General features: G+C 48.0%; 1 protein-coding gene across 2 annotated transcripts in view; it reads left to right on the forward strand.

The window, feature by feature from the left end:
• The window catches only part of LOC115636797 (tyrosine-protein phosphatase non-receptor type 11-like), an 88,439-nt gene that overhangs the window by 49,433 nt on the left and 14,179 nt on the right, over nucleotides 1-24,827 (forward strand). For both annotated transcript variants that reach the window (XR_003997065.1, XM_030537371.1), the window contains exons 3-4: nucleotides 8,055-8,177; nucleotides 22,605-22,799. Coding sequence is in view for 1 of the 2 variants with exons in the window: in XM_030537371.1 (XP_030393231.1) it covers nucleotides 8,055-8,177; nucleotides 22,605-22,799 (318 nt within the window). In the remaining variant the exon portion in view is untranslated. The remainder of the gene's footprint in view (nucleotides 1-8,054; nucleotides 8,178-22,604; nucleotides 22,800-24,827) is intronic.

Raw genomic sequence — 24,827 nt, forward strand, 5'->3', positions numbered from 1 at the left:
CTCCATAACTTCCTGAAACTGTCATTCGAATTCAGCCAAGTGGCAGCCTATCTACAGGCTTCAACTCAAGGGCTTAAGTGGGGCATACGCCGTATGCTGGTTCCTATGCATTGTGGTGAATCTCATGAGCATGAAGCAAAAAACATGATGCTTTTTCCTCAACCCCTTATCAATGACGACCAGCTTTCTGCTTGTGATCCTAGCTGTCATGGGGGTAGATGTTCTGACTGGTGCATTGAGGGAGGGTTGAGTGTGCAAGGAAGGGCTATGTGCATGCATGGCTGAGTCAGCATATGTAGCTGGGAGATTTCCATTCTGAGCAAGATGTAAATTTCATTATTCTTTTGTTCTTGGCAGGCTTAGTCTTAACACTTCTGCTTTCCCATCACTAGGGCTGCAGGAAATGTTCTGCCCTGGGTGTTTCGGAAAGGGGGAGAACTATTCTTTGTGACATGGTGGGGGGGTTCTGTCATCCTGGGGCAGTGGAGGTCACAATTGTGTCCATAGCAGTCAGCGTTGGGCATTATGACGCAGCTGCCGGAGGACTGATAGGGTCGAGAGAGATAATGCAGTGTCTACATTGATGCTGCGTGAATTCCGTGCATTGACCAGGCGCGACACCACTCAGGCAGGTGGAGAGCTTATGCTGGTGGGAATCACGTTTAAGTGTAAACATGTGCACAACTAGGTCAACACAAGGCGGCTTCTGTCAATCTAACTTTGTAGTGTAGACTTGGCCTCAGTGGCTTCAATGCAGCGCTGCATTGGTGCCTCTGTAGCATTTCTAGTGTAGACGAGGCTAAGGCAGGGTTTGAAGCAATTGAACTAATTGGGGTTTATCCTCATTTATGAGTAGGGCTAATCCTGGGGTTTGTAGCCATTTAAGGCTTGCTCCTACCTGTAACTGGGATAAGCCCTAACTAGTTCAGTCCTTGCAAGCTCCAGCTGGCCCTTGTCTAGACTTAGGGTCAGCCCGTGTGCAGCTACATAGGTGGCAGTCCACTGCTAGCTGAATTGGGACTAGTTCAGAGTGCGAACAAGACCTCAGGAAAAAGGCTAGTGTAGACAGTCTGTGGAGGAGGAAGAGCTAGTAAGATCCTGACATCACAAGAGCAGTTGAGACTCAGCTGAGTTGCCTCAAGGGAAAGTGTTGCATATGTCATGTGGGTTGTCTGGGTTGTCTCGTGTTCACCAGGTGGTTAGTCATTCCAGGTTTTCACAGAGGGCTTTCTGGCATTTTTTGTGGTTGTCAAACCTCTTTCTCCTTTTGACTGAGGGCTGGAGCATTAGTCAGCCTGGCTTTACATTTAAACAGAGAGCATCTCTCGCTGCATTACTGTGTCAATTCCTGTCCAGACTGAATCAGGCTTTCATAGCCACCTTCCCTCTAGAAAGGCCTGAATAACTTCTTTCTGTGAGTCTGGCTCTTGTGCTGTGTTTAACTTGTCTTGTTTTACAGATTTCCTGGAGCAGCTTCTATTGTTGATCTTTGGGTTCCTGAAAAGTGCTTTGGTTTTTTTATTTCATTTTATTTTAAATTATTTTTTTTGGTTCGAGGTGAACCATGGAGGAAATCTCCCATTTCTTTGTAGAAAAGAAGACTTGTCTGGAGAAGATTTCAGCTCCAAATACAAAAATGATGGTTGTTACTTTAAATGAAGGTAGAGATCTAAGTCCTTTTAAAGCTGACCCCGTTCCACAAAAGCAAAAACAATTTAATAGTTGCACCGCATGTTTTATTTTACAGTGGGTCACTTCTGCAATTCATGTTGACTAAAACAATGGACCTACTTGAAGAATGTTACACTAGTCATGCTTTCATCTTGCCCTTTCCTTCCCAAAGGATTGTGTGTGTGTGTGTGTGTGTGTGTGTGTGTGTGAGAGAGAGAGAGAGAGAGAGAGAGAGAGAGAGCTATATTCCTAATTAAAGAAGGCTTGAATTAATTACTTTTTTAGTTATATTAGCTTTTGTTCTGTTTTTAAATCCACTATCTCAAGTTGTAGAGAGAAATATCTTCTGTTGGGAAGCTGTAACTTTCCCATTTTTAGCCCTCACGGGCTGCATGCAAGGTTCACTACCCAGTCCTGCACCAATAATGGGCCATTTTTGGGAAAAAGAAACCACAGTAACTTCTGGTGTTGTCAGATTAAGCTGGGGATCTCCCTGAAAGCAGCTTTCTTTCAAGACTTCCTTCAAATACTTCTTGCTTCCTGTCAGGGCAGAGGTTATTGCAAGAGCAGCTTCCCTTTTGGGCCAACCTTGAACCCGAAAATTAAAGAAAAGCCAAAAAAAAAACAACCCCAAAAGATTGGGGGATAACTGGGAATTAAGTCACCTGCATTTGTTTCAGCCCTGTCAAAGGTTTGGTTTGGAATGTGTATTTGAACGGAAGCAGTGAGCCCGCAGGTTTTGCACAGCTATTCATACATACACAGAGAGTGTCCTTCAAAAAGATTTTGCATTTAGGAAAGGGAACTACTGGGATACCCTTGTGGTGATCGTCTGTACTTGAAACAGTCGCTTTCGTGCTGCAAGTCTGCAGTTAGCCGTGTTTCTGGGGCAGAGAACTATCCCAAGGCAGTTCTCAGCAAGTTGTTCCCTTCTGCACGTAGCCTTCAGGAGAGACTTGGGGGGAGGCTTTGTTTTTTCTCTTAGCACCCAGTGAGGGTCTGTAAACCTACTGATGTTTGGAAGAGATTCTTCCACTACTGAACTCGGAAGTTGGCCTTTCCTGCCTCTGTTTATGAGGACCACCTAGGTTTTCATGCTTCGTGCTCACTAAACACAGCGGGGTGTGTGCATGGATGTTTGTATTGACTTCTTTCCAAGCAGTAGGAGAGACGAGGGAAACATCTTGGCTTTTAGGTTCTGCTTAGCTTTTGAGAAGCCCAAAACTCGACCCCCCTGAGGCGCCACCTTGTCCTCTGTTACTGACGTCCTTGTTCCAATTTTGGGTGAGCAAGGGTCGTGGTGCTGCATGTGAAAGGCCCACATTCTTTTGCCATAGTGCACTGAGAATCAGTAGCCAAAGAAACAGCTGCTAATGAGCATTGCAGTGGGCCCAGGGCAGCTAAGGAGATATGGGGTGGAGGAAGAGACTGGAAAACTGGCGGATACTGGGCATCTCTGCCCCTGAGCCACCATCCTGCCATTCCCCCATAATAATGAGACCCCTTCCCACCCTTAACTCAACAGGCTCCCCCAGCATCTCTGTTCCTTCTGCCATCAGTGACCACCTTAATACAGCTGCCCTGGTTTGTGACATCAAAAATATGGCTCCAGCCAAAAATCTGCAAGCATTTAAATTATTAATCGTGGGTTACAGAGACCTTTGTAGGTGTCAAGTATCAGGGGGTAGCCATGTTAGTCTGTAGCCACAAAAACAACAAGGAGTCTGGTGGCACCTTAAAGACTAACAGATTTCTTTGGGCATAAGCTTTCATGGGTTAAAAAAACCTCACTTCTGCAGAAAGCTTATGCCCAAATAAATCTGTTTAGTCTTTAAGGTGCCACTGGAGAAATAAAAAAAAAAAATTACTTAATTGGCCTCTCAGAGCTGGTAAGACAACTCCCACCTCTTCATGCTCTCTGTATGTGTATATACATCATCTCACTATATGTTCCATTCTATGCATCCAAAGAAGTGGGCTGTAGCCCATGAAAGCTTATGCTCAAATAAATGTGTTAGTCTCTAAGGTGCCACAAGTTCTTCTGTTCTTTTTTCAGACCACATGAGGTTCGTGCGTGTCTGCCCTGGTAGGGATTGTTTATATGCATATAAAGTCGTGTAGCCCAGAGTTACCTGTGATGCATTTAGCTAGAGAGAACAACAATCATGCCCAACGCTCACAGCCCATCTTTGTCATTAGGCACTCAGCTAAAACACTCTCCATGACATTTCGCAACTTTGCCTTGTTTCCGAGCTCCATTAAACTCCATTAGACCCATTTGTGTTTCTGGCTGTAGCAGCTTTATAGAATACTAAGTATTTGGCTTCTGCACATGGCAGTATGATGAAAGGAGAGTTGCTGCTTGCGGTCTTGGAAGTGAGAGGTTCTAAAACGGTTCAGATTCTGGCCTCCACTCCCTGTTTTCAACATGTGTGTTTGAACCAGTTACAATGCAACCCTCCCCCATCCCCTTTTTTGGAAAAGAGCATTTTAGTCATGGGGGAAACAGCCCTAATTGTCGAGCAAACATTACATTTATTTTAATTTTCTCTGTGTGGACACATGTGTATGAGTCTCTTGCGCGCACACACAAACGGGCAAGACATTTCTGTCCTTTACTTTCCCCATCCGTGAAATGGAGATAATTTCCTGCCAGACAGGAGGGTTGTGAGGTTTAGCTGGCTTAGCACCCTACATATAAACTAACTTATTAAATGTCCCTAGATTTGCTCTTCTTGTGAAGACCCCAATTTCCCTTTAAAGGGTTGATTTGAGAATGAGGTCTTGCGTTTTGGAGTCACTTTGTTTAGAGTAGTAGTGCAAATCTCTCCGCCCAAGTGAGGTCTCTTCCAAGATTGTCCATTGTCACTGGAAGGGGAGTTTGAGTACAGTGTGTAGAACGTCAGAGTTATGAGCACCTCGGGAATGGAGGTTGTCCGTAACTCTGAACAAAACATTATGGTTCTTTCAAACGTTTGCAACTGAACATTGACTTAATACAGTGTGAACCCTTACTATACACAAGAAAAATGCTGCTTTCAACCATCTTAATGTAAACAAAACAGTTTCCTTACTTGTCGAATCCTTTTTTTTTTTTTTAAATTACTTTTACTAGTTTACGTTTAACACAGTACTGTGCTGTATTTGCTTTTATTTGTCTCTGCTGCCTGATTGTGTACTTCTGGTTCCAAATGAGGTGTATGATTGACTGGTCAGTTCATAACTCTGTATTTGCTCTTGTCTACTGTGACCGCAAACCCTTGAGGGACACCACTTCACATTACTGTGCAGTTAGCTGTCATTTAAGATGAATGCAAGGAGTATTATAGCAGCTCACCTGCTTAAAGGTGTATTAGAGCTTTCTAGCTAAGACCTTTTAACTAATACATATGAATATGCTAGGTCAAAATATTAAAAAATGACTAATGATTTTGGGTGCTTCAGTTTTTAGATGTGCAACTTGAGATGCTTTTAAAGGGGCCTCATTTTTCAGAACACAGGTTCAGTGCGTTCAGAAAATCAAGCCCTATTTAAGGAGTGTCGAACTGAGCACCCCAAAATGGTCACTTCTGGAAAAATCTTTGCCCTAGTGTAGATAAGGCTTTAACTTGTGCTGAGCTGGGGAAAGCACCAGGGTCTTGTAGTTCCGTCAAGGGATTTTGGTACTGATTGAAACCGTGAGAATTGAGGTCAGTAGATGACTTGACACTCTGAACCTGAGATGAAATTAAAATAATCTAACTGATGATGAAACCTTGTCCGCTATGCATAAGTCTCCTTTTTACCAACCTTTCTTCATTGGTACTCCCTGTGATCTACATACGCTAACACCATTGGTACTGCTGAATGGCACTCAAAGCAGCGTCCCTTGTCCTGCTGTGTTCTCTGCTTTCTTTATAATTTGATGCTGAGGACTCGGCTAGTTTTTGATAGTCTCCGTGCTTTTTAAAAATTTTTTAAAAGCAATGCTCGTGGGATGACTGCCATCTTGGCTAAGACTCCTGGGGTTGAACCAGGGAACTCCAGAGCTGAAATTGAGTCGCTATAGCTTGAGCTAAAAGTCAAGACTCCCGAGTTGCTGCTTTAACAGACCCGTATCCTCTGTGGGTTGTGCATAGCGGGACCCATGCTGGCCAATGGGTCACTAACACACTTTAGAAGGGGTGTTAAAATTAGGCCCTCGGTGTCTCCCTAACACAGGCGATGGCAGGACAAGCTTCCCCCATAATGCTCTGCCAGTGTGTCTCAACCCTCTCCCGGAGGAATCACCTCATGGTGTAAGGGTAGCTCTGTCTCCTTGGCCTGTTGAGTCCCTTGCAGCACTTGTAATGGGAATTGTGCCTCTTGAGTTAGTCTGATACTCTCTAGGTACAGGTGTATTATTGTCACCTGGAAAATTGGGTTCTCTCCGGGGCTCTGGCCACGCTGCAGCTCTAACAAAACTTGTGGCCAATCCAGGTCTAAACATGACTTGTGTCCACCCACCATGTGGTTAATGCTATTTAAACACAGCGCCTCACTGGCCAGGGCCTAGACTAAGCTCATGGGTAGGGTTGCTGAATCTGGGGTGCAAACAACTGGGACCTCCGAGCCATTTCGTCTGGGACAGCTCCCTCAAAACGGATGAATGAGGGCAACCCCTACTCATTGGCCTAGTTACCACTAGCTTTTTTCCCTTTAAAAATCCTCCCTTTCATGAGGGCTCTGTGCAGTCTTAGTGCATCACAGGTGAGCCCCCTCTCCTCCTTCCCTGATCTGGCAGCAGACCCAGATGGGGAGGGCCCGACCCTCTCTCTGACCGCTACCACTTTGGCAGCAGAATCAGAGTAGAAAACTCTGAAGGTCTGATCTTTGGCTTCTTGCTTAGCATCCATGGCTACGAGGTAGTATTAGAGCTTTGGTGTTTTTGTGCTATTTTGGTTTGGCTTTTTTCGCTTTTTTTTTTTTTCCGTCTTAAGACACCCACACAAACCCTTAAATGAATACCACAAACGGGCCTGTCATACGTTGGGCCAAACTGACTTACGGCAACCGACTTTGGCCTGCTTCTTAACTGCTTTCATAGGGCCCCCATGAGTTAGGACTCAACCTAGAACTGTTATTTCTCCGACCATTTACATCACCTTATGCTAAAGAAAAACTCCTGTTGTTGCTGGGGCAGTGGCATAGGAGGTGTGGCTTAATTTTTCACTTGCTGTTGTTCGGTTTGTAAGTGAATAGAGCAGGGTGGGTGAACTTTTTTGCCTGTGGCTGTGCCTCCCCAAACAGCCTGGCCCCCAACCCCTTCTCACTTCCTACTCCCTGACTGCCCCCCCCTCAGAATCACCAACCCACCCAACCCCCCTTGCTCCTTGTCTCTGGGACCCCCCGCACCTAACTGGCCCCCCAGGACCCCACGCCCTATCCAGCCCCCCTGACTGCCCTGACCCCTATCCACACCTCCGCCCCGACAGGCCCCCTCGGGACTCCCACACCTGTCCAACCCCCCGTTGTCCCCTGACTTCCCCCTGGGACTCCCTGCCCCTTTACCGCCCACCCCCGCCCCTTTACCATGCTGCTCAGAGCACCAGGGCTGGCTGCTGTATCGCCTGGCTGGAGCTAACCTTGCCACCGCGCAGTCTAGAGCACTGGGGCAGGCAGGTGGCTCTCACAGCTGCGCTGCCTGGCAGGAGCTCATAGCCCCACCACCCAGAGCGCAGGTGACACGGCGAGCTGAGGCTGCAAGGGAGGGGGGACAGTCAGGGGCTAGCGTCCCCGGCTGGGAGCACAAGGGCCAGGCAGGATGGTTCCGCTGGCCATAGTTTGCCCACCTCCTGTATAAAGCATGTGTATGTGATTGCCTCCCCCACCTCCAAATTTTCAGAACCCTGCTGCCCTCTTCTAAGCACTTGGGTTCGTTTCCTTCAGCTTCCTGCTAGTTATTGATGGTAGAGATGGGGTTTTTTAGGTCTTTCTTTCTAACTTCCAAATAGCAACACTGCACCCTTCCTCCCTCCTCTCCTTCCCCCAGCTAGCTCGTATATTTCCAGTCTTCTGTGTCTGCGCTGATAGAGAGGAGAGAGGGATGGGAACTGCTGTTCTGAGATCCCACCCAAACTAATCAGGGGAGAGAAGGGTTGGGGCAGAACCGTTGAAATGCAAACATCTGCAAAGGATGGTTCTTGGTCCATAGGACAGTGTGGGGCAAGCTTGTATCTTTGAGAATTGTAACCGGGCGCGATGGAAAGAGCAAGAGACCCACCGCTTTCAAGTGGGTCCCAAGTTCTCCCACCTGGCCTAGTCAGTGAACAGAAGCCACTATGAACACGGTGGAGGAGATGTTGATGACTGACTGGATGGTACCTAATGTATATTTCTTTTCACACCCCACATTTTCGTTGTAGGTGGTTTCACCCCAACATCAATGGAATAGAAGCAGAGAAGTTGCTCCTGACGAGAGGTGTCCATGGGAGTTTTCTGGCCCGGCCTAGTAAAAGCAATCCAGGAGATTTCACTCTCTCAGTCAGGTATGAAAATGGGGGTAGAGGGTGTTGCACCAGGGCAGCTATAGGCATTGGCCTAAATTTTCAGGCATGCACTCTCTTGCAGACACTTGATTAAGTGGGCAAATCCCTGATGAATACTTATGCAAATGAGGGAGGGGGAGGGGCAGCTGCCTGCTGCATACAGGTACCCCTAGATGGGCCTGATCCCAATCTTGTTCAAGTCAATGGGAGTCTTTCCACTGACTTCCACAAGCTTTGGCTCGTAGCGGGTTGTGCGCACACTGGGCCAGCTTGTTGATTCCTGTTGAGCATGCATAATAAAACACTGGCAGGGTTCTGTGTTTAGGTGCGAATGCTGATAATTGAGAGCTTTAAGTGCAAGAGACAAGCTAGTCCTCTGAATGTCAGCTTTGAATCCCTCAGCACCCGAGCAACACAGCATTAAATCCTGGCACGACTGAATGATCCCTTCATTGTTCCGGATTAAACTGGAGTACCATTCATGTTGTGTAGACCTTTTGAATGAGACCTGTGAAAACCCAGGTCCTGTCTGCTCTGCATGGACAAGGTCTCAAGGCAACTTCCATTAAAAATAAGGCTTTCCCTTTGAAAACTGGGTCAGTGTGTCTCATTGTCAATGCCCAAACCATTATAGAAATGAATCTTGTGATTACGGTGATTTGGCTTTGGAATGTGGCCTTCCAGGAAACAGTGGGTCGTGTTCCATTTGTGCCTGGTGGGACTCCATTGATATGAAAGTTTAAAATGAAGATGAACATAAGAATGGCCCCACTGGGTCAGACCAGAGGTCCAGCTAGCCCAATTTCCTGTCTTCTGACAGTGGCCAATGCCAGATGCTTCAAAGGAATGACCAGAAGAGGGCAATCATAGAATATCAGAGTTGGAAGAGACCTTAGAGGTCATCTAGTCGAACCCCCTGCTCAAAGCGGGACCAATCTCCAGACAGATTCTTGCCCCAGATCCCTACATGGCCCCCTCAAGGACTGAACTCGTAACGCTGGGTTTAGCAATCCAATGTTCAAACCACTCAGCCATCCTGATCAAGTGATCATCCTCTGTTGTCCAGTCCCAGCATCTGGCAATCAAAGTCTAGGGACACTGAGAGCTTGGGATTCCATCTCTTACCGTCTTGGCTAATAGCCATTGATGGACCTATCCTGCATGAACTTATCTAATTCTTTTTTTAATCCAGTTATAGTGTTGACCTTCACAACATTGCACAGGTTGACTGCATTCTGTGAAGTACTTCCTTTTGTTTTAAAACTGCTGCCCATTAATAATCATGCGGTGACCCCCTGTTCCTTGTGTTATGTGAAGAGGTGAATAACACCTCTTCTTCACGCCATGCATGATCTTATAGATGTCTATAATATCCCCCCTTAGTCATCTCTTTTCCAAGCTGAATAGCTGTGTTTTTAATCTCTGCGTATATGGAAGCTGTTCCATACCCTTAATCACTTTTGTTGCCCTTCTGTGACCAGAACTGCGCACAGTGTTCAAGGTGTGGGCATACTGTGGATTTACATAGTGGCATTGTGATATTTTCTGTCTTATCTATCCGATAATTCAAAGAATAAAGTTGACCCCCTGGGTCCGTGAGGCTAAAAGGGGACGTTGGTGTGTTCCAGGGGTAGCTTTAACCCCCCCGTGCCATACCTACCTGAAGCTTTGCCGATAATAAAACAGGGTCCCTGGCCCCATGCAAGCCTCTTCTGAGGTTATTTTAGTCGTTTTGTGGTTTTTTCCCAAAGGTTATTAACTTAGCTTTACAAGTCATTACCATATACTTAGTTTAAAGCACCCTCACACAGCAATATGTTGGTTAGTTTTATTTTTATTTTCTCCTGATCTGGCGGAGTATTGCGGTGTTACAGGATGTGAGCATAACTCGTTAACTGGAGGGACTGTATCCCCTCCCCCAGTGCCCTGGCCTTTGGTAGCCACTTGCAGGTTTTAATAGTGTGTTTTTTTTGAATATTTCAAGTGAGAGTTTTCACTTTTGCTGTCGCCCAAAAATAAAATGTCGCTCCTCCTCCCTGTGCTGCGCCCCTCCACCTCCACGATTCCTCTCTCTGATGCTGGAACCTAAAATATCCCCGTTCATGCTGATCTACAAAGGGCAACTAGTTTCTTGGCCATAGTGAGAGAGGGTTTTGCCTTTGTTACTCTCTAAAGCAAGCAACAATTGATCTGTTCACAAGGTGGGCAGAGCCCCTGACTTCTCTGACCATAGAGCAGTAATGCAGGGGGCCATGGGAAGGAATGTGGCTAACTTTTCAGCAGGCTAGAGAGTTTCAGCATTAGACTTTAATTGCTTATGTTGCAGGTAATCTTTGCAATCAGAAGCTGTTGCGTTTAATAAGAGACAGGAAGTGTTTCTAATTAGAATGGAAAATAGTTAGTCATGCAAAGCTGCCTTGAACAAGCTGATCACTGGGAGAGAAGAAGCATAAAACTGGGTTTGGCTCTGCCTTTTTTCTTCTAATTTAGTTTTTTGTGAGTCAGTGTTTTTTGTCCGTTTTCAAAGTGAGCCACTGACAGCATCTCGGTAGAGTCAGGTATAGTGTGTGAGAAGCAGCATCTGCCTGCACAAGCTTTCCTTTCCAGCACTCTGCCCACACATGCCTGCCATTCCAGTGCCTCGCTGAGGCACCGTTCTTAGCTGGCCCTTCAGCACTACCCTGGGCAACACAACTGATGATAATGCAAACTGCTCTTAAATCTGCAACCCCTTCTGTTCTGTTCCTGGCGCACACTGTGGTGGAATCGTTAAAATGCCAGTGACCTCCTCCAAAATAGCCACTGCTAACCAAAGCTTCCCAGATCTCTTGTGTAAGGAAGTCTGTTCCTTGTTCTTGCAGGTGTGGGAGGTGGGGGCAGCAGAGGGAGAGGAGGGTGATTTGGGATTTCAGGGGAGTTCCTGAAACATTTTTCTAGAAGAAGGTGATATTTGTGTTGCCATTTAGTCTGATCCATGATGATTTTACATTTGGGGGGCAGTTATTATATGTGCTAAGGGTGCAGATGCTTTCCCACTACTCTTTGGGAACTGGGATGGTTGGTTACTATTTGTAGCCCAATGTAGTCTTGAGCTGGATGGTCTCTAGATGTTACTACAGGACAAATATTGACTTAAGAAAAACCTGTGGGTAGCTCAACCCAAGTCAAATGTCCCTCGCCCACGGCCAGCGAGGTGTGTGTCAAGCACAGAACACGAAGTTTACCTTGAAGTCTTAATATTTATCAATTGTGTGGCCACAACCCACTGACACATTTTGATTCAGTGGAAATTCTGAACCAGCCTCGCACACAAAGTATGAAATCAGCAAAGACTGTGACACTTAGAGGCACTTTCCTGGAAACATTTAAGTTTGTGAATTTGATTTTTGCAACCCAGATGTCATATTTTGAAGCATCAGATGCTTAAGCGATGGAAAAAAATCTTTCTCCCTGATTCTTACCTTTGACAACTTACTATCATCTAAAATCTTCCCACCTTAGCTCCCTTCTCATTTCTGGTGACTGCCTTCAAATGCTGGCTTTGTCACACACATGGGGCCATGTGCATGATGTAGGGCAGGGGTCAGCAACCTTGCAGAAGTGGTGTGCTGAGTCTTCATTTATTCACTCTAATTTAAGGCTTCGCATGCCAGTAATACATTAAAGTTTTTAGAAGATCTCTTTCTATAAGTCCATAATATATAACTAAACTATTGTTGTATGTAAAGTAAATAAGGCTTTTAAAATGTTTAAGAAGCTTTGTTTAAAATGGAGAGCCCCCGAACTGGTGGCCAGGACCTGAGCAGTGTGAGTGCCACTGAAAATCAGCTCACGCGCCACCTTTGGCACCCATGCCATAGGTTACCCTACATCAGGGGTAGGCATCTTCTCTTGGACACATTTCATGAGTCAGGAAAGTAGTTCTACACGTGCTCATGTCCCATTGAAACTGATGCCATGTAAATATGTGCTTTCATGAATTGGAACTGTAAAGCATAGATCAGTGTATAGAGTGAGTAGCATTTGGATGCAACTCAGATAATCTATCATGTTGCCCAACATGTTCTTCAAAGAACCCAATGGGTCTGAAAAGTCAGGAGCAGAAAGTACCTTTTCAGAAAGCAGCCTAGCCTTCTACCTTCAGCTTCTCCAAGAATGTGTGAAAAGGCAGCTTCCTTTGTGAGAGGGGGGATGTGGGCCCAGGAGAGAGGTTCGATGTAGCTCTCGTTGACCAGACCCCAAACAGAGGGATCCACATGTTCATGGATCTCCAGATACGTCTCTTTCGAGTGGCTGGCAGCTGTTTTGTAGAACCTCAGAAGCCTTCAACAAAAGATGCAGCAGCCTCGTGTCCGCATCCCTTGAGTGCCTCTTCCCACTTAATCCAGGCTGCGTAGAGTGAAAGGAAGATTTGCTTCTGTCCCTTCAGCAATTACTCTGTGTAGGGTTGGAAATGGAGTGACACCCTCTTCATCTTCTTTGTACTTATTTGGAAAATCAGGTAACTTCTGAGTGAGTCAGGTTAGTTCTTTCCAAACCAGTGAAAAATCTGAATGGAGACAAATTCAAAAACAACCTTCCCTGGCTCCACCTCTCAGTTCTCTTCCTTCCTTCCTCCCCTCCCTCAGGATAGTTTTCAGCTAGTCAGTATAACACATTGCCACACTTGGGATATTACAAACCCCTCATATTCCAGTATTGGGAGACATTTGTTTTCTTGACCAGTTTTTATTTTTGACATGGGTCTGTGAGTACTGGCCTTTTATTAATGGAGTCTCTCAAGCTCTGTGCACTTCAGCAGTGCTAACACGTTTAATAATAGCTATGCATAAATATTTGATTCAGCATAGAGCAGAAAGGGTCTTGCAACTTTAGCTGAAGAAATGCAGCAGTGACTCTCTTACACAGATTAAGGGGGAGATAACTGTCAAGAAACCAGTGTATATTATCTTAGTCTGTGTCTGTAGAGTGTTTAGCCCAGTGTGATCCTGATTTCTGCTAGTGTATCTAGGTGCTACTGGAATACAAATAACAAGGTGACTGTGCACACCTCAATGGGTTACTTGGTGCTGAATTACCCTTCAGAGGGACTGGCGCATGTGGCTTATGAGAAGTGGAGCCTTTTCAAAGGGACTTGGCAACAAGCCGATCCTTCCTGTTTTATTGCAGTTGCACGCAAAGCCAGTCTAGACCAGGATCTTGAGGGAACAATGGGGCACTTTTGGAAAGATTTTGTTAAACTTTCACAGGTTTGTAAAACTTAATTTGGTTTGAAGGACAGTTGTAGAAAATGTTAGGGCGGGCGATGTGGAATGGTGACATCAGAGGTTGCTCAGCCAGTCATCTTAGAGTTGATTTGCATAGAGGCTATTTGCATATTGCATTCTCGATTTAAAAGATGTTCTAAAAATACCGTAAAAGCTAGGCCTGTTTTCACTTCGCACTTAATCACAACTCTTTTTTTTTTATCCGTTCAAAGGAAGGACCGGATGCTAATCAGGGTTTTGATACCCAATCTAACAAAGCTCAATACTGGCTCTTATCAGATTTAGCCTCTTACACCAGGGGTGATGTGATGGTGGTTACTTGAGAGAAGCAGGGAGAGACCCTGAACTGCAGGGCTGGCTCCAGGCCACAGCGCGCCAAGCACGTGCTTGGGGCGGCATGCCTCGGGGGGGCGCTCTGCTGGTTGCCGGGAGGGCGGCAGGCGGTTCCGGTGGACCTCCCGCAGGCGTGCCTGCGGAGGGTCCGCTGGTCCCGCGCCTCCGGTGGAGCATCCGCAGGCATGCCTGCGGGAGGTCCACCGGACCCTCCACAGCCACGTCTGCGGGAGATCCACTGGAGCCGTGGGACCGGCAAATGGCAGAGCACCCCCCACAACGTGCCGCCGTGCTTGGGGTGGTGAAATGGCTAGAGCTGGCGCTGCTGGACTGTGATAGGCTTCCTCTGTTCTCATGTGGGAACTGTGGTGGGTGCTTAGAGCCATGTCTCTGGCCTTTTGAAGCATCCAAATATTTAGAATCACTTCTGAGAAAAGCAAGGATCCATTTACAGAATCAGCCAGCTCTCTGTAAATAACTTTAAACAAGGGGAAACAGTATTTTGAAAGTTTCCTGAGATGCAGCTGCCCTTGGGCCACAGCTGTAACACAAATCTGTTAAAAGCACCTAATAGAGACCCTATTAACTTGGTAAATAGATCACATTTTATGGGAACAGATCTTATCTAGGTTTGCTGCATACAATAGAAAATGCTTCTGGGTAATAAAATCTGGCTAGAGTGCTTCTCTCTCCCACAGTGATGTCCCTGTTAACGCTTCTGTAGGACCCTGTTGTTATTAGCTAGACACTGGATTGTATAGATTGTTTCCCCTTCCTCCCTGCAAAAGGCTGTGAAAGTGCTCTCCATCTGGTATTTGGATGATTCAATCTGTAACCAAAGAGACAGAATTTTGTATTCTATCATATGAATTGCATATACACACTGCAGGGTTCGAATCAAACTCTGTTACTGAGGAGATCTTGTTTGTTTGCAAGAGTATAGATAGAATGAGGAGGAAAAAAGGAGCTGAAAGAGGAATTTGAGAGATCTTGAGAAAACATCTGTAAAAAAAGAAATTGTCATTGCAGCTTAGTACGTTAGCACCTAGAGGTCCCAGCCGAGAACACGATAAATGTATGCTTGGTAAGACAGTCCTAGCTTCAAAGAGTTGACAGTCTAAATAGGCCAGACAAAGTGTCATTTTCATTTTACAGATAGGGAACCGAGAGACATGCCCAAGGTCACAAATGAGTCTGTGTCAGAGCTGGGATTAGAAACTGGCTGTTCTGAGTGTCAGTCAAGTGCCTTAATTGCAAGACCGTCTTTCTCGTGGGCTGAGTTTCTCACCTGACAAGTCGATAAAAATCCTGTTTTGCCTTATAAAGGGCCAAACTCTTTGTGGATAGAACGGCAAGGAACGCAGTGGAGTGTCACTAGCAGAGAATTTAGCCTAAATACTTGAGTTGCTTATATTTCTTGCTTTACAAGTTTGACTCGGGGCTGTGGTTTGCCTGATACCTTGGTACATCCTGGGAATGCCTCCTTTGAATCATGAATTTTGTTCTTCCCAAATCTAGCTTGACCAGCCAAGTCGGGGAAGGGTTACTCTGGGACCAGCAGGCAGGAAACTTTGTTCTGTATGGAAAGCTTGGAATCTATGCAGCGCAAACCTCCTGGAGAAACCACTGTCCATTGATGAGCTAACTAATGGCCTAGATATCCCTGATATCTGTGCACCATCCTGGGGCCATGATGTGCCCTTATGTGCAGTAGTATATGTGTAGTGCCTGGTACTGCCTGCTGATTCACTTAAGCAATCTCTGACAGCATCTCAGGTGGGACGCATGTAATCTGGGAAGTCTCTCCTTTCTCTGTGGCTTTTTTTTTAAAGCACCCTACCAAGTGAATTCAAATAAGAGAATGGGTCTCCTATTGGGGAACATTTCTTGTTGCCTTGTAATAGGAGGTGGGTTCCTTATGTTTGTTCTGCCTGGGACGCTCTCTTCTCTCCATTGCAGAGAAATCTTGGGAATGGTGGGTAGCAGGATGGGAGAACTCTCTGCCATCCTCCTGCTGCCCCCATTGAAGCCTGCATTTATTGAACCATCTGCACCCATTCCATAATTACCCCATGTGATGATTGCAGGAGAAGTGCCCATCCAAGTTAGGCTGCTGCATGAAGCCATCCCACCTTGCCTCATGCTGGCTGGTGGGAAGGAGGAGATGACGTCAGGTCCACATGACAGTAGATATTGGTTTGGGGCCTGGTGAACTGTGAGACAGACAAGGCTGAGTGGGAGCTAATGCAGCATGGCTGAGGGGCACCTGTGGTCGGAGTGGGCCTGTAAAGAAGGGAGGTGCTTCAATGCTGGGATTTCTCGATAGCATGGGTCACCAAAGGTTCTGGCCCCCCACAAGGGAATCTCGTGCTGGTGAAAGATGCCAGAAGGTCTTTCTGAGAAAACAAGTGCAGCAATGGCATAGGCTCACGTGTGCTTTGAACCTCAGCTGGAGAGACCAATTCTAGGGTGAGAGACTCAATCGCTCTCCATGCCCTTTTTATCCTTGGTGCCTCTGCTAAATTGCTGTACTGCGGACACCTGTGCAATGGGGAAGAGGGCTGAGAACATCCGCTGATTTCACATAGGCCCCTGGGGCATCGGGTGGTGGCAAGTTCTAGCCTTCACGCACCCAACCTGGATTTGAACCGTTAACCACCTGGATGATGACACTCAACTCCATTCCGGAGCCATTTAGTTCTCTGACTTCTGTCTGTCCAGTTGGATATGCATCCCAAAAGGCAAGAGAATAACATTCAGCTTTCTTTGGTGTGGTGCAATGGTACAGAACTGAGCATTTTGTAAGAACCCAGGCTACTGTCTGTTCAGGGCCAAGTTTTCAACCAAGTTTCTAAAATACGTGGGAGGCTCTTCCTGTTTTGCATAGACAACATTTTGGTGGTTTGCAAGTGGGGTCACACATTGCCTGATAAGCTTTAGGCTGTCTTTGTGCCTCTGCCCAATGAAACGTGTGACCAAAAATACTTTTGGGGAGGTGGGGGACAGCAGCCAAGTGTGGCTGATGTTTTGACTCATAGACCAGTTCTTCTGCCTTTTGGTGCCAAAAATTATCCGATTCAGATGCCCCCCAATCTGAGCGTCTTCGGTCTAGAAATTTGCCCTGAAACCTAATGAGGCTGTTCTGGAAGTCTTGAGTCTGTTCTCAGTTGGCCCAGCTAAGAAACAGCACAGAGAACAACTTCTCCCAAGGGGGAAATGTTATAATAAAGAAAATGCCAGATATTTTCAACCATTAAAAAAAAAGTTGTGGTTCACTTTGAGGCCATAGGCAGGGTTTGGGTGAGCTCTTGGCTCATGCAAAACATTTTGACCACCCATAGTGAGTTTTACCTAGTTGTTCTGAATTCTGGTGGGTATCTGCATCCCCACTTCATTAGCAGACCATGTAGGCTCTTCCAGGCACTGCTGCTCTTCCTATACATGAGAAGCTGCTGCTGATGTGAAGGTTATGAAAGGAAGGGTGGCCAGATTCAGGAGATCTTGTTTTGAATCCTGGCTCTGTCACCGATTACTTGTGACCTTACACAAGTTTCTTTATCTCTTTGTGCTGCAGTTCTTCACCTGTAGAATAGAAGTAAAAATGCAAAATCTCTCTCCTTTTATCTCTCCTCTAAGTAGGTTTCAAAGCCTTCAGGGCAGGGACTGAGAGTCTCTGTGTTGATGCAGTGCCTAACATGGTGGTGCCCAGCTCTCTAACGAGGCCTCCAGATATGCCATTGTAATACAAATTATCAGGGTTTCTCATGAGAAGGTTGGAATGGACGCACCATCTGGGTCAGAGGGTTTTGAACTTGTGGACTCTGAAATCTCCAGAGAAGTTGGATCTTGCTAGCAGTCTGCGTCCACGTGCTAGAACAATGTCCACGTTGTTAACGAGCAGTAGCAGTGCCACTGGGTGAGCTGAGTATCTCCGCTTTGCTCTCTTTCATCAGGCCAGGTCGTTGCATCGATGAGGTTGTTGTTCAGGGATTGGGGTCTGTGGCCCTATTTGAAACTGCTCAGGGAGACTTTTAAAGTTGCAAAACGGCATGGGGGGGCGAGGGGGGGGGAATGAAATCCCTCAATGCCCTTTGTGCTAAGCAGGACCTTGAGGGCTGCCTGGATAAAGGGCCCCGATTGTCCATTTTCCCTTTGCGTCCATGCAGTGCTAGCAGCCTTTTGACCGGGGGGTGGGAGGGGAAATTTCAGTGAACTGAGGCTTTGTAGGTTTTTAATGGGCTTGGGTTATCGGGAGGGAGAAGCAGAATGAAGGAAACTTCAGAGCGTCTGGCCAAATGGCGAAGATGTGGCTTCCATCCGGTGTGTGCTGTGCTGAGCAGAGGGCTCTCTGCGTCCAGCCTCAGGTACGAAACGGCTGGCGAGCTTCATCTGCCAGCTGTGATTGGATCAGTAATGATGCTGCCCAGTTTAGGACAAAACTTTTGCCCGGCCAGGCTGTGACATTGGGGAAGGGTAGCTTAGAGATCTCCCCGCTCTTGATGCCTTTATACGCACACTCACTTTGCATAAAGGGTAGATAAGGTCTGATTTTTAGCCCACGCTCACTCTCTGCCTCTCTCACTAAAGATGTTTCCAGCGCATGTGGTGACAATTACCATCTCTGACTATGGTCAGGGTGTTTTTGAAGGGCTGAGTAACCACAGCTGGAGACAGACTTTGAAAAGACTTTCCACGTTTCTCTTGAAAAGCAGGCCCAGAATCCCCTTGGAAATCCTTCCCTAGCAGGTCAGCAGCAGCAATATACCTAAGCATCTGAACAGCCCAGCTCTTCTGAGAGGAGGGTTTGTCATCTGCACCACAGATTCAGATGCTCCCAGACTTTTAAGGCTGTGTCTATACTACGACTAGAACTGACTCTCTGAAAAGGTCTAATTCAAGCCGGAGTTAGACGGGTGTTAACCATGTCCCGGTAACTCCATCAAAACACCAGACCTTTCAAAACAGTCGCTCCTGCTCTGCCTTTGGCACACGGCAGCTGTTTCTTGAGGACTGAAATGCTGTGGTCTAACCTGAGCTTTTGTGCTCAGTGTATATGGGGTTTCTGGGCAAAAGGTCAAACTAAAAGTCACCACTTGGCATTGTGTGCCTCTGTTTACTACATGCAGTGCCGGCCTCTCCAGAGATGGGTTTCAGGTGTTGCTGGGCCAAAAATTCTCCTGGGACGTAGAGTGGCTTTTCAGAAGCACTAGACATTGGCCTAATGCCGCTCTGACTCTACTGGGAGTTTCTGTGGAGAAGGGCTAGTTTGCTTATGGCAGCATTCTTATTAGCTTAAGAACCATCCCGCTCTGTGGCAGAACCAAAGGTAAACAGCCCGAGCTCCCCAGCACATGGGCACAGCTCCACAAGCCTGTGGCACTTATGCCGGTTTACCCCAGCGGAGGATCTGGCCTACCGTGGGTGGCGGCTGAATCTTTGAGGAAGCGGAGCGGCTAGAGAACATGTGGCTACTGCTGCATTTCGGGAAGTCAGACTTTTGCCCTGGGTCACCAAGGGTTCAGCACCACTGATGGCACTTAAAACTCATCTGCATTTCTTGGATAGCTTTATTGAGCTAAAATAATGCAGCTCTGTGCATTCGAAAGGGACTTGCCTGCTGAGCTGGACCTGAATAAGAGATGCTCTTTCACAAAATCCATTGGCTTTGACAGTCCCGTCATCCCTCTGCTGTTGCTACTGAGGATTAAATTTAAATGTATTTAGTGTAATGAGTTAGCCCTCCTTTCCTCATTTGATTCCTGCCATAGTGATGTCACAAACCTCCCTTTTGATGTTGCGGTCTCTAGATGCAGAAATGATTGTGCTGTCAACTGATGGGGTGACTCTTGGCTGGAAACCCATCTGAGGACCCAAATCTGGGCCAAAAAACAGCCAGCAAAATAAGGCTAGATCATCAGGTGATGCAAACTGACTTAGCTCCATTCATGCTCATTCCATTTCATTGCTGGCTGAGGGGGAGGGATAGCTCAGTGGTTTGAGCATAGGCCTGCTAAACCCAGGGTTGAGTTCAATTCTTGAGGGGGCCACTTAGGGATCTGGGGCAAAATCAGTACTTGGTCCTGCTAGTGAAGGCAGGAGGCTGGAGTCGATGACCTTTCAGGGTCCCTTCCAAGTCTGAGAGAGGTATATCTCCAGACACTGCAGGCCATCATGTGCATGCTTGCACCAGTTCGCAGCTGTGTAGGTCAACTTGTCTGTATCTGGCATCCTCTGATTTCCCCCAACCCATTCTACAGTGAGGGGCGCGTTCTTCCTCACTCAGAATAACTGGAAGCAGCCCCTTGAGGAAAACTCAGCCTGCACGGGCTTGTCTAGATTAGAGGAATTTGCACGGAAGCAGCTAAATTGATGTAAGACACTGCTGCAGAGCCTTGTAGGCATGGTGTGAAGCTGGGCATGTACTGGTGCCGCTGTCTGAGTTACACGGCTAAGCAGTGGTACCAGCCCCATCTCGCCACAGTGTGGCGCCTCTGGACTGGGTGCTTGCCCTGGCATCATATCAGCGTTGATACAGCTACTCTAATGCACAGCCCGCAGTTTAGCCCAGGCGTAACCACGCCTCTTGCCACTTCACTCCTCGGCACGCAGCCCGCTTCCGGAGTGACCTGTCGAAAGCAGCCTTGCCTGGGGACTGTTCGACACCAGGGAAGGACTCGTGTTTAGTCAGTGGGCTTTGGATGTGGCTCTGTTCCATTTGACCCTGCGCAGAATGCGTCAGGCCCTTCTAATTCTGTGCTCTCCGAAGCTAGTGACTCTTCTGCATGACCTTACCCACCCCTTGCACCTCCCAGGTCTCCTCCGTCTTGCTGTAGAAGTTGCTGTGGCAACAGACAGAGGCCAGGAGCTGCTTGTCCTCCCTCTCTATCTCTGTCTCTTTCTCAGCATGGATGAGCTCAGCCGGGCTGCTGCTAAGTGCATGTAAAATGCAATTCGCCTGCCTCTCGGGAAGGTTGGCAAGGGCTGTGGCAGGAGCTGGCTGGGTTTTACAAGGGCTGAGGGGGGCCCTTAGAAGAAGCTCGTAACCACACGTACCTGAGGCTCCAAGAGACACTGGGGCAGAGCACGTGGCAAAGTCAGGAGGGTGCGGTTTGCTCGGACGCTCTGAGCACTGGACTAGTGGCTTGATAGCGTCTCTTGTGCATTGCAGACTCTTGATAGCAGTCTCTTGTGCAGACCCCTGTGGGAAAGGGTCGGAGGGAAACCTGAATGAGTTCAGAGTGCAAATCCGTCCCAGCCAACTGTCTCGATGGCTTTAGAGGTTGGGGTGGGGAGAGAATGAAATAATCCAGCTCCGTCCACGTTCTGCCGCTTATTTGCTTTTAATGCTGAGGGGTGGTGGGGACTCTAACCAAGGTTGGGTCGTCACTTTCCTTTCTAAGACAGGTCACACATGGGCTGGAAGCTTTCTCCCCAGGTCCCGGCCAGTGCACGGCATCTAAATCCTGCTCTTCCTGTTGTAGGCTCATCTAGCAACAGGCACCAGCCACACCCTGCAGCATCCGCTTTTCTCCTCTAGCCCAGGGCTGGAGGATGTCTGCACAGCCCATGGAGGCAAGCCTCCGTGCCTGGGTCCACAGACTCGGTTGTACTACCGCATTGAAAACAGCTGTGTAGACAGTGTAATTTGCTCTCTGAAGCCTTGGCAGAGGAGAGGGCTGTTTTTAGCATTGGATCATGAGCCCATCCATCTGGGCTCGGCACCTGCTTGCTGCTGTGGGCTGTGTAGATGTATCCTGTGCAGCTCTGCCAGGGGACCTGAATCCTGGCATGAATACAGTCCTGGGCCCTGTGCAACAATGCTGTTGCAACTCTGTCCTGCTTGTGTAACACCGACAGACCCCCGGTTATCGGCAGGCAGGATTGAACCTGGGACCTCTGGAGTTTAGTGCATGAGCCTCTACTGCATGAGCTGAAAGCCAAGGTTGTAGAGCAGACTCATCTAACGCTAAGTGGTCTAGGTGCCACTGGATGGGACAGAATACCGCACCCAGGAGGTGTGGGGGTTACACTTGCATCTAGGAACACCCTGCTAGTTCAGTCCTTGAGCAGGCATGCAGAATTCATGCATACGTTCTGTGTCTTGTGTCCTGAATAAATGTCCATCGGGCGCTAGGAAGCAATCGTCCTCGCTCTGTCTCGAGGTTCCAGGCCCTGAACCTGGGGTTAGTAGGTAACACGCATGCACCAGCGTCCCTTCGCAGCGATCGCCAAGATCCTCTAACTGGGGGAGGGAGCCGTAGGTCTCAGAACTGGAGTTAAAAAGGACAGACAAGTACAGACACCTCTGAGGCTCTTAAGCACCTGAAGGCTCAAGTTGATGGGAGAGGCAAATGCCCAACTCCTCTGAAAATCAGGCCGCGAGGTGCTTTTAAATGGGGCACTGCTGGGGAAAAAAAATACTAATTATCTGATGTGAGGTTTGTGCGATATGACTCCGGTTGATGTGGATGCCTATTAATGTGGGTGTATCCGCAGAGGTAGTGTTGCTTAGTGGGCAGAATGCTGGACTGGGACTCAAGAGACCTGGGTTCCATTTCCAGCTCTGCCACTGGCCTGCTGACTGACTTGGGAAACTGAGGCATGGAGAGGGAGTTGCTTGCCTGTCTGTAAAATGGGCATAATGGGGGTACCAGTCTCCTTTGTAAAGTCTCTTGAGATCTGCTGCTTGAGTGCTAGATAAGAGCTGTTTGTTACGATGACCTCGTGTTTGAATTCTACTGTGAGGCCCTGGACTCTGAAGCTCACTGCTTGTGTGTGCTGTGGTCCCCCTCACAGAGATACAATGTCCTGTCTTCTCCCACGCCAGGAGACACGACGAGGTGACGCACATTAAGATCCAGAACACCGGAGACTACTACGACCTGTATGGCGGGGAGAAGTTTGCTACCCTGGCCGAGCTGGTGCAGTACTACACCGAGCAGCAGGGGCTTCTGCGGGAGAAAAACAGCAACGTGATTGAGCTGAAATACCCTCTGAACTGCCAGGACCCCACCTCCGAGAGGTGAGCCGCTGCTCTCAGCCTGCCTGGGGAGGGGGGACCTCTCGACCACGCTGGGCAGATCCCCAAGCATCACGTACTGAGGCGCTCTGAGGATGTTTGTGCTGAGGCTGACCATGCACCTGGGCTGGGTTTGGAATGGAGCCCAAAACTGGATGCGTTTTGGGTTTCATAGCCTAAGAGCTGCCCTCACAGACCCTCGTGATCCCTTCCCAGTCCTGTTTAGCAGTGCGTTGTCCCCTCCCTCTCCCCCACCCCTTGTGACAGTCATGAGAACCTATAACACTGGGAATCCCTTTGACTTCTTCTGTTGAATTGCAAACTTGCCGCTGGTAACCTCAGACTTTCCCTGAGTCCCAGATTAGCGACCCCGCCCCCACCCCCATGACCATCGTGCTCCGATTTCCCCAGTGTCACATGCCCCCAAAGAGCTGGCCTGCCTGGACCAGAAAGGGAAATGAACGGGCACGCGGGCGGAGATGCCACTTACGGCCCCTAATTACTCTAACTTTAGCAGCCACAGTCAGTCGGCGGGACGGTCTCACTTCCTGAAATGGCAGCTCCGCTCCCTGTGCACTATCATGTGAGCTGCCCCGGCCGGCCCAGGGGCTGGGAAGTCCCTCCGGCTCATGTGCTGCCTGGTTGCTAAGGCGGGTTAGTTGCTCATTCCATCCTGCAGCCCGAGAAGCAGCCAACAGTAGCAGAAGCCCTGGAGAAGTGGAAACCCCCCTTGTGTTGATTCCTTCCAGAGAGACTCTGGCATGGCAAAAGGTTGTTTTTTTTTTAAAGGGTTTCTGCTCATTGCCAGCACTGTGACTCCGATGTTAAGAAAAATGGGCCCCAGGTCCAGGAATACAAGAGGGGTGGGGGCTGCAGATGTGGATGGGAAAAGCTGTGTGAGGATCTGGTTCTGGACTAGCAGAGTGTGCTGGGAACGGGATTGAGGCGTATTTGCAGAGCAGCATGTGAGAAGCGTGCACGGTGCCTGGCTGGTTCTAGCAAAGTGCTGTCATTCCATCACTTTCAGCAGCAATAAAATTCACCCAGACGTGTACTCCTAACACAGTCTGAAATTGGTGTGAAGTGCTTTGCTGTTCAGGTGCCCCACAGCCCATGGCTGAAATGGCTGTCATCACAGCCCGTTCCGGAGGATTGGCCTCGCTGGCTCCCATTCCATAAACATCGTCCTCTGGGACAAAGTTGCCGAGACATGACGTGATGCCATTGCATCGTCCCTGGAAGATATTTTGGGTCACTCTGAATTCCTAGCAGCCTGGCTTGCAGGCCAGGAGCCAACCTCATCAAACTGGGAACCAAGTGGCATCTGCCCAGAGACACTGTTCAGTTGTTGACTGAGCGTGGGCACCGGATGCCCTGAGGCAGAGAAGCTCTGCTTTAGCATCATCTGTATTACAATAGTGACGAGAGGCCTGATTGTTGTATGCACACAGTGAGATAGTGCCTGCACCCACCGAAGAGAGTAAGTCTAAGCTGAGGAGACAAGACTGGGAGAAGAGGAGTATGGGTGAAGCACGGCACACAGACAGATTTACCCAAAGTCACACTGGAAGTTTGGGGTAGAGCAGGAAACAAAGCATGGATCTCCCAAATGCTAAGCTAGTGCTCCAACCACTGGACCATCCTTCCACGATCAAGGCTAAACTAACGAGGTTGCTAGACCGAAGTGAACACACGAGTCCAGGAATAAAATCAACATGTTCCAGTTGTGGCCCAGGGCTAGGAGGAACTGTGTTCTGTGCTCAGCCCACCCTACTTCGGATTCACTAGGTAGCCATGAGAAAGTAACACAACTGCTGTGTGGGAAATGGCCACTTTCGTAAAGTGCTGGAGTTCTGCAGATGAAAAGTGTCGGTTCAGTACAGCTCTCGCTTAACTAAAGCCTGTGTCCCTCTGTCCAGAGCATGTTAGCGCTGCCATCTAGCGGGGAAGGTGTGGAACAATAAGTGGCTTGCATTTTAAAAGCAGGGTTGCATGGAGCTAGGAAGGTAATTCTGTGCAAGGTGAGAGAGG

This window comes from Gopherus evgoodei, chromosome 18 (assembly GCF_007399415.2).
Source record: "Gopherus evgoodei ecotype Sinaloan lineage chromosome 18, rGopEvg1_v1.p, whole genome shotgun sequence".
Lineage (NCBI taxonomy): Eukaryota > Metazoa > Chordata > Testudines > Testudinidae > Gopherus > Gopherus evgoodei.